Below are 18,208 nucleotides of genomic sequence, written 5' to 3' on the forward strand. Positions count from 1 at the left end.
GCAGCTCAAAAGACCAAATTGCAGATATATTTACTAAGTCCCTTAGTGCTGGTCGTTTTAAAACATTAAGGGACAAGTTGGGTGTTTGCAGCTCTTGATCCAGGAGGAGTTTGTCAGTTATGTCTCAAGGCTGTAATTTCTATTTTTGATATTTTTGTTTTAATGTTCAGTTGCTTTAGTTGAATCAGTCATAGCACTAGGCCATGTATTTAGGAAGCAGTTAAGTTGTTGCTAAGTTAGTGGGAAAAGAAAGCTGAGGTTGTTCAGCTCATTTGTTTTTATATAATGCAGTTAATCAATGAAAGTATATCCTATTCTTCTTCCTCAAAAATAGAACTGTTTTTTTTTCTCTGCGTTCTCTCTACTCTGCTTCTTCTTTTTCAGCTGTTTTTCAGTAAAAGAGAACAACATTTTTCCCCGACGCTCTGCATATAATTCTTGCTTCAAGGATGCTCTGCATATAGTTCTTGTGAGGTCTCCATATTGCTAAACCCTCTATAAGCTTTTGGTAATTAAGGTTGAAAAATGCATGTTGCGTTTTTACCTAATACAATATAATCAATTGATACAAAAAAAATCACATTAGGTGGTTAGGAATCTTCTCATTCTTGTATATTCGAGTCTTTCACTCTTTTAAAACTAGTAAATGAATTCTTCTAGGATAATATTTTGTATTCTTTTATCGCTTCGGAAGTATACTTCAGTATTCCCTTTGCCGTTGCCATTGCTCAAAACTTACTGGTAACATTGGCAAGATGTGGGGAGTAAAAGCGTGGGGTCTGGTTTGGTTGTATTGAATAATGGTATAAAGAACACGATCATATTCTAGATTGTGATTAAGGTGGTAACACTCTTCCATGCTTGCTCTCTTAGAGGACTGGCGTAGAGAGTGTTGCCCAATTCTCTATTTGTAGGGGCTTTTCATCCCTATGGGAGGTTACAAGATTTGAATTACAAGAATCGAATTTTATGAATTAAATCTATAGAACTCTCTCGTTGCTCACTAGTCACCACATTAAAACCAATTCAATGCGACTTTTATGTAATGTCTTTTTGGCCAAATGGGACATTCTGTAATTGAAGGTACATTAAAGTGCTTGCAGCGTCGGACAGCAACGAAAGGAAAAGTGGAGGGGGCTTCGCCCCAGATTCACCCCTAAAAACATATATATATATATATATATATATATAAAGGTGGATGGCGAGAGAGGAAAGTCAAACCATGGTGTTGTTAGTTTTGTGTTTGTTTGAATTCAAAATTAAGCTCTTACAATTATGTGTTGAAGATGTAATCGCTTAAGAGAATAAGTGCTTAATTGGTTGACTCAAAATTATTTGACAAAGTTAGGTGTTGAAAATTTGTTGTTTTCTAGAATTATAATTATATTCTAGTCCAATATTTACTTTTTTCTTACAGTTTGACCCCATATTTTTTAATTCAATAACTGAAAATAATAAATGAAAATACAAAAATACAAAAGGAGAACACAAATCGGAGAGGGAAGGGGCGGTGGTAGATCCTATATGACCACCACCTTGGGCTCCGGTGACCTCGCCTGGGCACCATCGCTTGATGATGGAGGATCAACTACTCCTCTTACTACAGAATGCTTACCTAGCGAACATTTATTTCTCTATTTTTTTTATTTATTAAGCTAGGATGATTAATCAACCAATCTTGGGGTAAAAACTTGCTTATCTTCCGTCAGGACTAACGGGGCTCGAAGTTGCAACTTCCGCCATTGCAAAGCCATATTAGTATTTGAGTGATTAAGAGGTGAACGATAATAAAATAAAATAAGAAATCAATATCCACTTGGTTGGTGGTAGCCGGAACCAGGGCCACCACTGCCTCTCCCAGTGAATCGTTGTTCAACCACCTTCCAACCCCCCGCAACCCAATAATGTTGGGCTTGAATGGCCCATCATGGGTAAAAGGGCCGATTGACCTAACATGAGGCCCTATGGCCCAACCCGTTATCAATTTAGATCTTAGTTGAGGTATTCCATATGGCTCATGGTTGACATTGATATATATATATATATATATATATATATATTGGTTACAATGGAGGTCCAAGGACCTAGAAAATGGAAATCGTAATAGCAAATAAAGGGGCATGTGTAGTCCACTAAGTATCGAATCTGGAATCTCTTAGTTACCAGGTAAGCGCATGCACCACTGTGCTACACCATCTTCATTTGGTTGACATTGATATTAGAATGATGAATTAAAACTAGCCATATGATTTTAGATGATAACTTTTCATGAGTTAATATTGTATTGTGATCTAAAAGATGATGAAGACCATCGAGTTCATGCTCAATTCTGATTTTAGATGATGGACTTCGTAACCTTATACTGGATATTTTTTTTTATTTTCAAAATAAGATTGACGAGCTTCAGGTAAATTTTGACCTCCTATAAATTACAAATTTTCAAAATAAGCTGCATAACGGTTGATTTTGACCGGGAAGATGAATTGAATTAGTAGTTAATAGCCTTATTATTTTATGAAATTTTATGTTGGAAGAGAATTGATAATGATGATAATGATGGAGAGTAATGCTTCAAGATGTTTTGATTTTTAACTTATAGGGGCAACTAAAAAACTTTTGCTGGGAATTAAAAGAATACCTAGGGGCATAATTAATATCTTTGAGAGGGAAGGCATGTACAATTTTTTGGGGGCAAAATCTTAAACCTCAGATATTGTTACATATACTTTTTAAAGGTGAATTAAAATTGTGGGAGACATTGCTATCACAATTTCGGGTATCAAGTATTAAAGATTATTCTCTATCGTAACAAGTGTGCTTCCTGCGACTCATATTTGTGTTCTCCTTATAAAAATTAGAGTCGCTTATCATTTAATCAACACTTTATTGTTTACACATATTTTCAAATCGTTGAAAATCTCGGGTGCAATTGCCTCTTGAACACAAAATGCCTCCATCCCTGCCGGCCAGAATGGCTATGCAACATCAAATGGCTAATGCATCATCCACGTCTATTCAACAGTAATAGAGTCCTTGTGTAAAAAGGGTAAATTATCCAAAATGTCATGTATTTACTCGGAATTTTCGACTCTGCAATTACATATTTGATATATAGTTATTAATCGAAAGGAATGGATGAAATAGCTGGTCCATCGTGTTCTTTTCTTCATGTCTTCCAAACATAACATAACAGTTTTAGGTGTTCACGTGAAAGAAAAAAATAAAATACGTGGTCACGGTAATTGAAATTTCTTAAACTTCTATTGAGATTACCCAAAAGATTAAGTTGTAATACTTAAATCCCATATAAATCCTTCCAATTCCTTTTGTAGTGCCGGTGCGTGGCACCATGTGATTTTTCTCAATTTTTATCTACACATGTCACGTACCCTTAAATACCCACGCCCTCAATAACTGTCATCGAACCAAGCTCTTCTCCCTTCCAGAGGGACAACTAACTACGAGTCGGGTTTCCAGCTCCAGACTCGGACTATACTGGCATAGTGTGAGTCCTCACACATATGCATAACATATCTTTGATACCATCTTAAATTTCTATCGGATATATAGAGAATTGGATCTATCTAAAATAAAAAAATAAAAATAAAAAATTTAAGCCGATAATTGTGGTACGTAAACCTGAACTCTTCCGATTCCTTTTTTGCTGCCGGCATGGGATTTTGGCTCTTTTTCACTCTCAACGAGATCTATCTACCATTGTAGAGATATATGCTGGCAAAAGATTTGGCAAGATGCGCTCATGTCCTTCCTTGAGCAGTTGACTTTGATAGATCATAAATAAATTTTGTATTTTGCAATGAGAAAGACCATTTCTTTTAATTGAATATATTTGTGGGTAAGTCGATATTATTAAATTTACATTAGATTTATACGGATTTGTATCCATATTCACTTAAAAGCTCAAGCTGATAAGTAGTGGTACCCAAGTACCATATAAACTAATGGTTGTTCTTTCATCTTTTCCATGTGAGATTATAATTTTCAACACTCGTTCTCACATGTAACGTGTGATTTATTTCTGTCTACACGTTGTCACGTGTCCTTAAACATCTACCCTCGCTAATCGACCTCGAGTCGGGCTCCTCTTCCATACTCAGGCGATGGGGGACTAGCCGTGAGACGCTCTTTTTGGCTACCATCGCGCATACTAGGCTTGGTATGGTGCGGGTGCATGAGCAGACGCGTGAGGGCACGTATATGCATAATTTGGACTTTGACACCATATTAAATTTTCATTAGGCTTATACGAATCTAGGTCCGTATCCACTTAAAAGCTCAACCATTCGTTTATATGGTACTTTGGTACCACCACTTATCAACTTGAACTTTTAAGTGGATATGGACCCAGGTCCGTATAAGTCCAATGAAAATTTAATATGGTATCAGAGCCCAGGTTACATATATGCGGGCCCACGCACGCATATGCACCAGCATCATGCCAGCCCAATATGTCCGAGTGCAGATAAATGAGCGCACCGTGTTAGTCCCCCTCGCCCGAGCACGAAAGATGAGCTCGGCTTGATATCAGTTGTTGAGGACGGGTGTTTAAAGGCACATGATAAGGTGTAGATAGAAATAGATCACACGTTGCCTGTGAGGACATGTGTTAAGAATCTTAATCCCATATGGAAAAGATAAAAGAACAATCATTGGTTTATATGAGATTTGGATACTATCACTTATCAGCTTGAACTTTTAAGTGGATATGTGCTCAGGTCCGTATAAGTCTAGTGAAAATTTAATAGATATGTATTTTTCCAATGATCGATGTATCATGTTCAAGATAGATCTTTCAGAATTGATGAGCACTGTGATCGGTGAAAGTTAATAAATATATATTTTGTATTTGTGGGTAAGTAGATATATCACTAAAATCAATTAGATTCTATCACCCTCATCGAACGGGGCTCGATATCAGTAATTCATACAGACGCGCTGATACTATCACAATTGATGAGCAATGTGATCGATGAAAGTTATTGATTTACTTGCGAGCCCCAATTGGCATTGCCTGAGAGGCATTAATCATAGATATAGTACAAGAATTTATGGGACTTGGTGCATTGTCTATACATGCTTAATACATATGGCACGTGCAAGTTTTCCAGTTGCATCATAAGGATAGCATATTTATTGGGAAGTAACATCGTGATGTGAATTATGAGAATATAACTTAACAATGAATTGAGGCTTTTAACAGACATACTTTAATTGCAATACGGGGAGTTTGAAACTCACACAAATTATCTTGTGGTAAGGATTAAACTAACTTAGAATAGAATTAGTTTTGACCAATACAACCAGAATACTTGAGGTCTCACACAAGCAAATAGAGGAAAAAAGAAACGCAATGTGATTAAATAAAAAGCAAATCGAAAGGAACCCACACACATATGCATGTGCCCATTAGCTATATGTGCTGTTGTTATGGGCTATAACTTTTGAAATTGAGTTTCTAATAATTACTTTTTTCTCGGTAAGGGAAGGGACAAGGGCCCAACAGAAAATTAAAGCATGCCAAAGTAGAGTATGAAAACTCTAATGGTATCATCTAATATGAGATGGCCAAGATCATTAGGAATAAAATCAAGATAACGAACTCCAAGTGAAAAAAAAAAAGGAAGCTCTTTGTTGAAGCCAATCCGCACAGCTATTACCATCGTTGTACAATAACCTGAATTTCCTAATTTCTCACAATGAGCTCTCTAATTTCAGCAAGAATAGGTTGAGCATTTGGAGTTCCATCCCCCGAACCCAAAATAAGCTGGCAAACAATGGACGAATCAACTTCAATAATAAGCTTCCGACATCCTATCGACCATGCAAGCTAAAGGCCCAATCTAACTCTCCACATCTATGCTAGCAGGGATGTTGCAAAACCAATATTATGAACAAATCCATGAATCCAGTTTCCTGCGGAATCTCGAACAAGACAATCTGCTCCAGTTGGACCATGATTACCTTACTATAAGGGAAAAAAAAAACACTTCTGGTCCTTAATCTTTGGCATTTTTGCCACTTTGGTCCTGAACTTTTTTGTCATTCTTATTCTCAACCTTCCCTATTTTTTACACCTTGGTCCTCCCGTCATTTTTTTCAGTTAACGAAGCTAACGTGGAGTTTATTTTTTATTTTTAATATTTTCTTAAAATAAAAATTATTTGTCAAAAATAAAATTTTTTTTAAAAAAAACAGGAGATGTGGTCAACTGCGAATTGGTTCGGCAGCTGGAGAGGGAGGGAGGGATTAGGGGTGTTGTCAAGCAACCACAGAGCCGTTGATTGATGTCCCTAGCCCTTGAATCGACGTACATTTGCACATTGAAGTCTTGGTTGATTCGGGGGCTGGGAGCATCAATCGACAGTCATGACTCCACCTCCATGGTCACTGACGCCCTCTAGGGACATTGACAACCTCAAGGGTGGCCCTTAGCCCCTCCCACACTCACTAGCGGCGACTACAGCCCTAGATTCTTTTTTTTTCGAAAAATTAACTTTTGTTTTTTAAATTTTTACTTGTGACACGTGGCTTCCTCTCATTGGCTTTCACATCCACATTAGTATGAGGTATAGAAAAAATAACGGGAGGACCAACATGACAAAAGCGGGGAAGGTTGAGGACGAGAATGACGAAAAACTAAAAAGTCTAGGACAAAAGTAGCAAGAACATCAAAGATGGAAGACCAAAAATGTCTTTTTCCCGTATTGTAATTGCCCTTCTTCCGCGCATGTCACATATTAAATCATAATGATCAGAAGTATCTAATAATACAATAATATTTCTTTACGTATATATTATATATGCAATCATTTTGAAAATGATACATCCATTAAATTTTTTTTTTATTAATTCTCACAGTTCCGTTCTTAAGGTTTTTGCTAATAAAAAACCAACTGCGCAAACGTGAAAAAGAAATGCATAACAAAAAAGAGGAAAAAAAAAAGAATCTATTGGATACTTTTGTATGTGGTTTGGTCGGATTACTATATCACAAGCATCCAATATCCCTTCCTGTCGATTTTTCGGCTTAACGTGATAGAAATAAAAGTAAAAAAAGTGCACGTGCCTATTTATTTATTTATTTATTTTGCTTGAAGGATAATTCATTAGTAGACAAAAGGGGTTTAATGGGCCATGCTACATCCCCTCATCCCGACGCAGAAGTGACTTTCGGATGGAGGAGATCTCCACCGGCCTACTAACATTACAGGAAGCAGCCCATCGAGCATTGTTGTGAGCAATGAAGTTCTCAGCTCGAGGTAAATGCAGAACATTCCAAGAATTAAAAAAAAAACAAAAGAAAAAAAAGAAACATAAATCAGAGAGCATAATAGAAGAAACTGAAGGGCAGAGCTGGGTTCTGCCAGGCTATCGATGATGTCCTTGGAGTCTCCTGAAAGAAGCAGACGGCGAAGCTGGATCGATTGTACGCATCGGATGGTGAAATGAGCAGCCTCTGCTTCCCCTTTGGGACCAGAAGAAGGATGAAGAGGCGGGGGACAGAATGAGAGAAGAAAGGCCTGTGCTTCCTGTATTTTAGCCTTTAACAGGTTAATGTGGGGCTTATTTTGAAGGGTGGCGAGATTCCAAAGAGTGTGTGGCTATGAGAGCTCTATTATGATCGGCCATGCAGCGGAAACCCAGACCACCCCTATCCTTTGGAGCACAAGGACTATCCCGGGACTTAAGATGCATTTTTGGTTTGCCCTCAGAGGAGAAGCCCCACCAAAAATTAGAGAACATAGAATCGAGGCGAGAGCAGGTTGCTTTTGGGAGTAAGAAGGTGCACATTGTGTATGTGGGAATGGATGAGGCAACCGATTTAATGAACATGCCCCTAGCAGCCTGACAGAGATGTTTTGGCCTACCACATGTCCATCTTTTTGGCAACACGATCGATTAGAAGTTGGACGGCAGATGTCTTGGATTTTCGGATGCGGAGGGGGAGGCCCAGGTACTTGGAGTCGGGGCTGCCTTGAGGAATGTTGAACATTTGACAGTAATGATTCCTGAGATTTGTGGGAGAGTTCCGACTGAAAAACATGGACAATGTTTGGAGGTTGACCCTTCGACCCGACCACCCGTGATAAGTATGAAGAATGCTAAAAATCCTTTGAAGATTGTGGTCAGTGGCTTTGGCAAAAACAAAGATATCATCAGCAAAGAGTAGGTGCGTGAAGACCGGACAGCCTCTCTCAATCTGAATTCCCTGGATGTTGCCGAGAGATTATTCTTTTCAAAAGAGGCGGGAGAGAGATTCAGTTGCAAGGAGGAAAAGGAACGGGAAATCTTTCACCTTGACGGATTCCACAAGACGGTTTTATAAAGCCATGGGGTTTCCCATTGATCAAGACTGAGTATGAAACTGTTGAAATACACTGAGAAATCCATTAGATTCATGTGTCATTGAAGCAGAGGCTTTTCATGATTTCAAAGAGGATTGGCCATTCGAGTTTGTCAAATGCTTTTTCTATATCAATCTTAATGGTCATAATATGATCTTTGCCCTTATGATGATTGAGAAAATGAGAGTGCGTTTGGATTTAGAGTTGAGTTGAGTTGAGTTTTGGTTTTAATTGGTTTGTAATGATTGTATTGTTGAATTAGGAGAAAAAGTGTGAAAAAGTAATAAATAATTGAGAGAAAGTAATGATTAAGTAATGATTGTGTTGTTGAATTGTGAAAAAGTAATGAATAGTTGAAAGAATTTAATGTTAAAAATTGAATTGAATGGTTAAAAAAATTTAAAAAATGAAAAAAAGTAATGATTGTGATGTTGAATTGAAAATAAGTGGAGTTGAGTTGAATTGAGTTAAACAATTTTCAAAAAACAAACACACCCGGAATGATTTCATGGGCTACAACCGAGTTGTCAGAGATGTTTTTTCTGACACAAAAGCAGTTTGGAATGGGGAGATGAGACTAGGCAAGAGAGGTTTGAGTCTATTGGCCAAAATTTTTGAAATAATTTTGTAAAAAACATTGCAAAACTAATTGGCCCATAGTCATGGAACGTGCACGTGCCTATTATATGAATCACATATATATAAATAAAATAGCTTCTTTCAATAAAATGCACTTATGATTGTGGGGCACGAAAACAAGGGTTGTTCTCTTGTCCACTTGTTGGACGGTACATTAGTGCGTTTCACAAGAAAAAAGAGCGTTACGTCGTGAGATGTACATTCATTTGTAAATAAAGATTTTTTTAATTTAATTAGTGGAACAATATGTATTCTTTTATTTTTAATTTTCTTTTCATTTATTAGATTGATGAACCTTTTATTAATCAAAAAAATTGATTTCACTGGTAAATAAACTCGTAATTTCTAATGAGTCTTTTTTCCTTCTTTTTGTTTTTGTTTTTATTTTTATTTTTATTTTTTGATAAGTTGTTTTCTTATTGTTTTGGGTGAACAAGAGAACTTATTGAAGTTACATATGGGAAACTTATGAAATTATGAAACATTTGAGACTAGTTTAACGACAAAGATATATTCTTTTATTATTTTGCATTTTTTTCACCTAAAAGAGGACCTCTAGGCCCCAAGACGTTTGTATTATTATATATTTTAAAGTGGAGTGGCCATTATATTGATCCCCTTTTAGTTAATGTGTATTCTTGTCATAAACTGTAATATCTTATTGATAAATTAAAATGCATGGCATATGCATCACATTGCTAAAATCAGTGAGATACTTGCATAAAATTTATAATATATGGATTAAGCATATGCGAAAAGATTAATGGTATAGTATAAATTTATTGGTTGATTGTCAACCACCTTGTGTGGCACCTAATTATATGGTGTGACATATCAGAACAATGAAGACAATGCATCCTACAATTTCACAATGTGACAAATTGCAATTGATAATCATGTATATGACTATGCAACAACTGACAAGCGACTAATAATTACTGGTGACAAAAAGAACATTGTAAGTTTTCCCTCCACAGATGGAAGGTTTCACTATCTTTGGCAATTTTTTGTTGGGGGGTCGCTTTACCTTTCCTTTGAATTATTGGAAAGCGAAATATTTATTGGACATCTTTAATAAAAAAAATCAAGCTGGTTTACCCAATCTTTTATTAATCCAATGATTTCCTTTCCAATTTCCAATGTAGGATTTCACAATTATTTTCAACACTCAATAGAAGAAAATGGAGGGAAAGGAAATAGAAAAGATGGAACTTGTATCGAAAATTTTAAAAACATTATACCATCCTTTGATGGCATTAGAATAAATTTAACTGAATACGTGTCCAACAAATAATTGAAGTGCATGAGTGACGATACCTAATTGTCTTACATATCGAACGTTCTGCTTCATGTTTCCTTTACTTGCAAACCCTATAAAATTAATTTTTCATAATAAGCTTATGAGGTTCGTAATATTTGTAAAATTTCCATTGGATTTACAAAGGATTAATTTCATCTCCAACTCAAAAACTCGAACTGATAGATTGTAATACCCAATTTCTTATAAATCCATTGAATAACTCTTAACTTTTTCATGTGAAATTTTGAACTCTCAACACCTATTCTCACGTGACAACTTATGGTCCATCACGAGGCAGACATCCTCTTCCATGCTCGGGCGAGAGGGAACAAGCTAACCTTACAACGAGTTCCACATTTGGGTATGACTAACATGAGATGCACTATTGGCTGCCTCGAAACTAGATCGGGCCATATTCGGGCAACACGAGCACACTTTGGCTGTCCTCACAAAGAGATATTAGACTTAACGTAATGTGAGCCTACACAGGCGCGCAAAAAAATAATATGTTCTGATACTATGTAAAATTTTTATTGTGCCAATAAAAGATTGTCCCTCCTCTCAAAGGAAGCATAAAAGTCCAGTCCCGACTCATAGTCAGTTCTTGAAAGTTAGTACTCAAGTCCACGTGTGCGAATAGGTGAAGCGTCAAAGCCATACGCTACCGCGTGAGAGCGAGTGTTGAGAGTTAGTTATTTCACATCAGAGAATAGTTAAGAAACTATATGTTTATAAGAGATTGGATACTGCAATCTATCACCTAGAACTTTTCAGTTGGAGATGAGCTCAATCACTTTATAAATCCAGTGAAAATTTTGTAATATTCAAGCAATATGAAAAAGAAAGATAAATTAGAATCTAAAAAATATGCACCATAACTTTAAATGGAAAAGCGTGCACACACTAAGGAAGCAGAGTAAACCCTACAAAAAAAAAAAAAAGATCAACGAGCCAAAAATCTTTTTTAATTTTGGCATCAACATTATTTTTTTGACAAAAAAAAGTACGAATTTTGATTTTCTTGTCGCTTTAGAGATATGTGCCATTTTCTATTCATTTTGCTGATTAGGCAGAAAATGTTGTCTACGTGGTAAATTGCGTCATGCCATTTCAGCAAAAATAAAATTAAATTAAATTAAAAAAAAAAAAGAGAGAAAAAGACATTGATTGGAGAAAAAGTCGACCCACTAAGAGGTAATTAAAATTTTTTTTTAAAAAAAGAGCCTTAAAGGTAACGTTGATATTGAAACAATTAGTACTTAGGAAATAGTCTATACCAATATGTGCACAACACACAAATTAATATCTCATTATAGTTTTTTTATTCTCCTGTGATATCCTTGCAGATCGTTTTGTCCTCCAAAGTTCATGTCTCCTAGACTCATGACTTGAATGGGGGGAATCGAGGTGGTCGGCACGCTCGGTCAAGGCCGGACATGGATGCTCTCGACTATACCAAGAGCTTTTACTCTAGTATCATATCAATTCAAATATTCCGATAACCCTTGATTTTCTCCAATAGGGGAAAAGGTCGATTGATCGAATGCATCCCCGACATTGTGAAACTCGATTTTTAAATAGTTTTAAGAACACAAATCATGTCTACAGCAGATATATATATTTTCCAGTAAATAATTGGGCTAGATCATGCCATCTCTGAATATAATCAGGACCACAATATATAAACTGGAGCAACATAACATCATTGATGCAAACAATATCATGTAATCAATAGAGTAACCTTTATACAAAATAAATGAAATAGACAAATCAAATAATTAAATCATTGAAAAACCTATTCAATCAAAATTATAAGATCGAGTAAATTGACAAATTGGTCCTCTAGAGATGCATGTTACATCAAATCTGACCCCATGAAATTTTTTACATCAAATTAAATCTTGAGAGATTAAGTGTACATCAAATCCGACCTCAAGAAATTTTTTAAATCAAATTGAACATCGAGAGATTAAGTATACATCAAATCCAACCTTAAGAAATTTTTTACATCAAACTGAACCTTGAGAGATTAAGTGTACATCAAATTGAATATTGAGAGATTAAGTGTATATTAAATTCGACATTCAGTCAGAATGCCGTCCAAAAATGGATGAACAAATCTAATCTGGCATTCAACAGCTAATGTGACATTGTTTGATTGTTTCTTTTCAATTTTTTTATTATTCCTCATTTTCTATCTGGGTTAAAAAAGTATTTCCTACAGTTCCTCACTTTTCAGTCGGAGGCGAGAAAAACTTCCTCCTCCCAGTGTGTCCTCCTCAATCGCTAGTGCTCTTGGTGTAAACTCGCCAATTGCTGCCACCGTAATCTCTCTGTCACCCTCTCTGTCCTTGCCTCCAGCTCTCTACACCGAGAGCACCAGCAATTGAGGAGGTTGCGCCGGGAGGAGGAAGTTTTTCTCGCCTCTGACTGAAAAGTGAGGAAACTGTATGAAATACTTTTTTAAGCCAGACATAAATGGGGAATAATAAAAAAAATGAAAGAAAACAATCAAACAATGCCACATCAGCTGTTGAATGCCAGATCATATTTTTTTCATCCATTTTTGGACGACATTATGATGGAAAGTCAGATTTGAAGTATACTTAATCTCTCAAGGTTCAATTTGATATACACTTAATCTATCAATGTTCAATTTGATGTAAAAAATTTCTTGAGATCGGATTTGATGTACATTTAATCTATTAAGGTTCAATTTGATATACATTTAATCTCTCAATGTTCAATTTGATGAAAAAAATTTCTTGAGATCGGATTTGATATACACTTAATCTTTTAAGATTCAATTTGATGTAAAAAAATTCTTAATATCAGATTTAATGTAACATGCATCTCTAAATGATCAATTTGTCAATTTACTCTTATAAGAACTGTTTTTCACGTTTTTTTCTTTATACTTCTAGACCTCATTTGAACGCGAGATCCTACAATACAATCATCTTAAATGAATGTACCATACTTTCACTTTTCCGATAATAAGTGATTGACACGTATCTATTCTTTTGAAAAAAAACAAACCTTAAATAATCTTTTGAAATAACTTTAACAACCCGTTTAGTTTTAGGATTATTTTTTAAAATTTTAACTTTAACTTTAATTCTACTTATTATACAATAAAAGTTAATAATATAATTATTACTTTTTTCTTTTTCTTCAATTTTTTAATTATTCAATTCAATTTTTAATATTAAATTTCATCAACTATTCATTACTTTTTTTTATAATTCAACAATACAATCACTATTTTATTTTAATTATTTATTAATTTTTCACATTTTTTCTCCTAATTCAACAACACAATCATTACAAATAAATTAAAATTAAAACTGAACTCTACTTAACTCTAAAACCAAACACACTATAAATAATTTACTTGCAGCTACTATAAAAATAAATTATGTAATAAAGTATAGTTTATTTAAAAAAGACAATTTGCCTGAAAATATCTTTCCTTTGTGAACCAAATTTACTGCAGATTAAACCCAGTTGGACTGCTCCCTGTCCCAGTTGAGGTGAGATGAATGGATGGATGAGACATTGGGGCCTCACGGTCGCTATTATTTCACGTGCGCTTAATGGCATCCTCAGTCCGGTCCCAATAATATATAGTGACTCCATTTCCACCCGCAAAAAGACAAAAAAAAAACCATGTAAATAAATGAATATATATATATATATATACACACACAGTTCAATGCCTTTTCTTCTGATAAGTTAATATTTCCATGTCTTGTGCCACAAATTGTGTTGATTGCTGCCGTTGCACTGACCTTCTATTGTCACGTGTATTTAAGAACATATTCAAATGTCGAAATTTTCTTTGTGATTTGATTAGATTTAATTTTCCTTATTTTGTTAAGAGAATATCTCGAGTACATAGCACGGTCTAACTCGCACACTCGCTTCAACTATAATGATTTTTCGCAATAACACATGAATGAATTAATTTGAAAGAAGAAGAAAAAATTATTGATAAGAAAAATAAAAAAATATGGGAAATATAATTTGAAAAATAAATAAAAATAAACGTGGAATTGAGATATTAAGAGGAAAATAAAGACAAGGTAGCTCGTGAGGAAAATAAGTAAATAGTATTGTCCTTCAACTTCTTTATTTTATTTTAAATCGTATCATATTTAAACTAATAACAGTAATTACTTTCGACTTTTCAAGCACATCTAAAACAAAGTAGTAATTAAAAGGTTAGACTTTCGTTTAAATAATAGTAAGTATAATAAGTTAAGTACACTGTAATCACCAAGTTATTCTAGTGGCAAAACAAAAATAAAAAAGGAAAATCCAAAATCCAATCGAATCATAAGGAAATATTTGAAAATATTCTCTAGCAACATAGACCTAAATGGAGAAAATTTATATTGGGAAAGCTTTACTCTCTTAATGGGTCGATTCGATTTGAACTGAATTAGTTGAGATCCGTTAGAGTTCAGAATATTATGGTACACATGAAAAGAAAATTCTCTAATAACATAAATCTAAAAAGTGAAAAAGCATACACATAATAAATATATCAATATGGTTTGGTCAAGCGATTCGACCTTTTTTTCCTCTTAAATAAAATCTCGAATTTGAATTTTATAAATAGAGAAAATTCATGATTGAGAGAATTCAACATTTTCGTGGGCTGATCCATCTCTAATTGATTAGTCCAGACTCATTAAAATTTCGAATATCACGATACACACTTCGAAAAAAAAAAAAAGTAAAAAGTATTACAAGGACCATGCACCGGGATCATACAGGATCCCCTTCCCCGCTGGGCACTCTGCCTCTTCGTTGTTATGCTTATGCTTATGTATGGGGAGAAAAATATTTATTGAATGTTTGGATGAATAATAATCAATCAAAAATGTTTATAAGTCAAAACCGTTTTGAGACCATACTTTCAAATAGTCTGATTGTGTACTTTTGGGTTAAATAATTGAGTAATACTTTACCGAATATCTGCTTGTATGCAGAACCCCACGGTGGCACAGTAACACAACCAAACCAACCCATATAGCCTACCCCGGGCTCCTCTCTCTCTTTTGGCACTATCCTGCCTCCTCGCCCACATGTACATGATGGATGATGATGATCATTATAATTATTGATCAATCAACACAGTTAAAGTACAGGCAAGTATTAAAAACTCCCAGTATAGATTTTCACTATGAAGGGAGGATTTAGCAACGCGACATTCCTCACTTAATGATTAAGAAGTTTATATTCATTAAGAAGTTTATATTCGATATTTAATGGGACTAATCGTGTCGCTTTATTACCATTTCTATTTTAATGCCTCTTAACTCTTCTCCTCCCGTCTCCTGTGCCTGATAAGAGCCCGTACGTACGTCGTTGTCAATTCCGCCCCCACTTCGTTCGCATTCTGCTTTTCCATTGCTGGCTGGTGAATCATAATTTAATGGAAGATCTGATGATCTCCCCATCTTCTTCTTCATCAATGGCCTCCCTGGGCAACCCTGCACCTGCCCCCCAGCCCAGCACCAGCTGTCTGCAGCAGAGGCTCCAGCTGATCGTCCGGAACCAACCTGAATTGTGGGCCTATGCCATCTTCTGGCAGACCCTCCATGGCGACGCTGGCCACCCTTTCCTCGCCTGGGGCGACGGCCATTTCCAGAGCAACACTGCCGGCTCCAACCTGATCATGTCCTCATCGTCATCGTCATCCTCCTCCTCCCCATTGCCGTCGCCATCAGCATCCTCCGGAGGCAATGGTGGGAGCACAGTCCCGAGCTCCGAGAGGAGGAAGGTGATCAAGGAAATCCAAGCCTTGATAGGGGACACGCACCCTGACATCGGGATATCCATCCACGGGGATGTAAGCGACGCGGAGTGGTTCTATGTGATGTCCCTGACAAGCACATTCTCGGCGGGAGACGGGACGCTTCCGGGGAAGGTGCTCAGTACCGGGTCTCTGGTGTGGCTATCGGGAGCCCCTGACCTTCAGTTCTACAACTGCGAGAGGGCCAAGGAAGCTCAGCTTCACGGGATCCAGACCCTCGTTTGCATCCCCACTCCGGATGGTGTCCTCGAGCTGGGCTCCTCCGATGTCGTCCGGGAGAACTGGGATCTCACCCAACAGGCAAAATCCCTCTTTGGGTCGCCCTCCTCTGATCTGATGGTGGCAGCAGCAGCACCCCTGTCACCACCCAACATCCCGTTTCTCGACCGGAACATCTCTTTCGCTGATGTTGGAATAATCGCGGGCGTCCAGGAAGATGAGTTCACTGCGGCCCAGCCTGGTGATCACCACTACCATCGCAGCAAGGCCAAGACCATAACCAAACATAATAATGTCAGTTCCTGTAGTTATGAAAATAGCGGTGCGATGGCCCGACACAACAATAACAACAACAACAACCGCGGTGGCCATATTAACAGCAGTTGCTATATGGAGTCCGTGCACTCGGACTCAGATAGTCCACCGCTGAATTCACCAAAAGGGGGAGTAGCCAACATCAATATCGCGGCTGCTAGTGATGAGAGGATGATGAGAGCGCCAAAGAAAAGAGGTAGGAAGCCGGGGATGGGGAGAGAGACCCCGATGAATCACGTGGAAGCAGAGAGGCAGCGCAGGGAAAAGCTGAACCACCGGTTCTATGCCCTGAGGGCGGTGGTGCCCAATGTATCGAGGATGGACAAGGCGTCGCTGCTGTCAGATGCGGTGTCCTACATCAACGAGCTCAAGTCCAAGATCTCTGATCTGGAGTCTCAGTTGTCGGCGCCGCCGGCACAGCAGCAGATTAGAGAGTCTTCCGCGGCTGCTACTACTGATTCCAGTAAGAAGCCGGTAAAGCTGGAGCATGCGGTGTCCCATGCCGCCATGGACAACCAAAGCACCACTACATCGATTGACGACCATGCTGCGGTTGCTGCCACTTCAACTTATTCCCCGTCTTCGTCCAGCCCGGCCTCCGGGCTTGGTCAGTTAAAGGTCGAGGTCAAGATCGTGGGGACCGATGCCATGATTCGGGTTCAATCAGACAGCTGCAACTACCCGAACGCCAAGCTGATGAGCGCAATGCGAGACCTACAGCTTCAGATCCACCATGCCAGTATGTCCACCGTCAAAGATCTCATGCTCCAGGATGTGGTCGTCAGGGTTCCAGATGGATTGCAAACTGAAGAGGCTCTACGAGCTGCTCTTTTGCCAGCCCTCAATGCGTAAACTATAACGTATTTCGTATTTTATATAACTATATATATAAAATACGAAATATGTTATAGGCCTTTCGGGTGTAATTTCATTTAGAAGCATAGCATATATGGAAATATATACATATCCGATCATGATTAAATCAAGCTGATGATGATATGGATGCAATGGATACATGCAACTTCTCCCATATGGAGAGTTCAATCGTGTAGAGTTAGGAGTGAGGGAATGAAGAAAGTTACTTTTTCTTATTATTGTTTATTTATATATATTTTTTTACAAGAGAGGACTGTAATAAAGAAATGTTTTTACCATATCAATATTATATATTGAGCAAATTCGAGCGATAAAACTTAAATGAAAAAAAAAACAATGATATCTTCTACTTTTAAAATGGACATACTATCCCTACTTTTTCTGACATAGCAGGTCGCAATGCGCCACGTGAACCAGCTCGAGAGACTGATGAACATCTCTTTTTTTTTTAAATAATTTTATTTCAAATTTTTTGAAATAAAAATTAAGAAAAAGAATTCCACACTATCATATTTGGCCATGTGGCACCATGGTTAACCTGACTCGTGAGTAAAAAATAAGGTTGGTGTGTGTCCATTTTTAAAACAGGAGTTCGGTCTTCGAAACCTCAAGGAGCGTCGATGGAATTTATCCTTTTATATATAGCTATTCAACCATGTGAATACGATC

The 18,208-nt window shown here is 36.9% G+C and overlaps 1 protein-coding gene across 1 annotated transcript; it reads left to right on the plus strand.

Moving 5' to 3' along the window:
- The first annotated feature begins 15,400 nt into the window (after nucleotides 1-15,400).
- Nucleotides 15,401-17,841, plus strand: LOC116212349 (transcription factor bHLH14-like). Its single transcript, XM_031546905.1, has one exon. It carries the CDS (start codon nucleotides 15,749-15,751, stop codon nucleotides 17,513-17,515), a length of 1,767 nt encoding a protein of 588 aa, XP_031402765.1. The 5' UTR covers nucleotides 15,401-15,748; the 3' UTR covers nucleotides 17,516-17,841.
- Nucleotides 17,842-18,208: the final 367 nt, after the last annotated feature.

This window comes from Punica granatum, chromosome 6 (genome assembly GCF_007655135.1).
Source record: "Punica granatum isolate Tunisia-2019 chromosome 6, ASM765513v2, whole genome shotgun sequence".
Classification (NCBI taxonomy): domain Eukaryota; kingdom Viridiplantae; phylum Streptophyta; class Magnoliopsida; order Myrtales; family Lythraceae; genus Punica; species Punica granatum.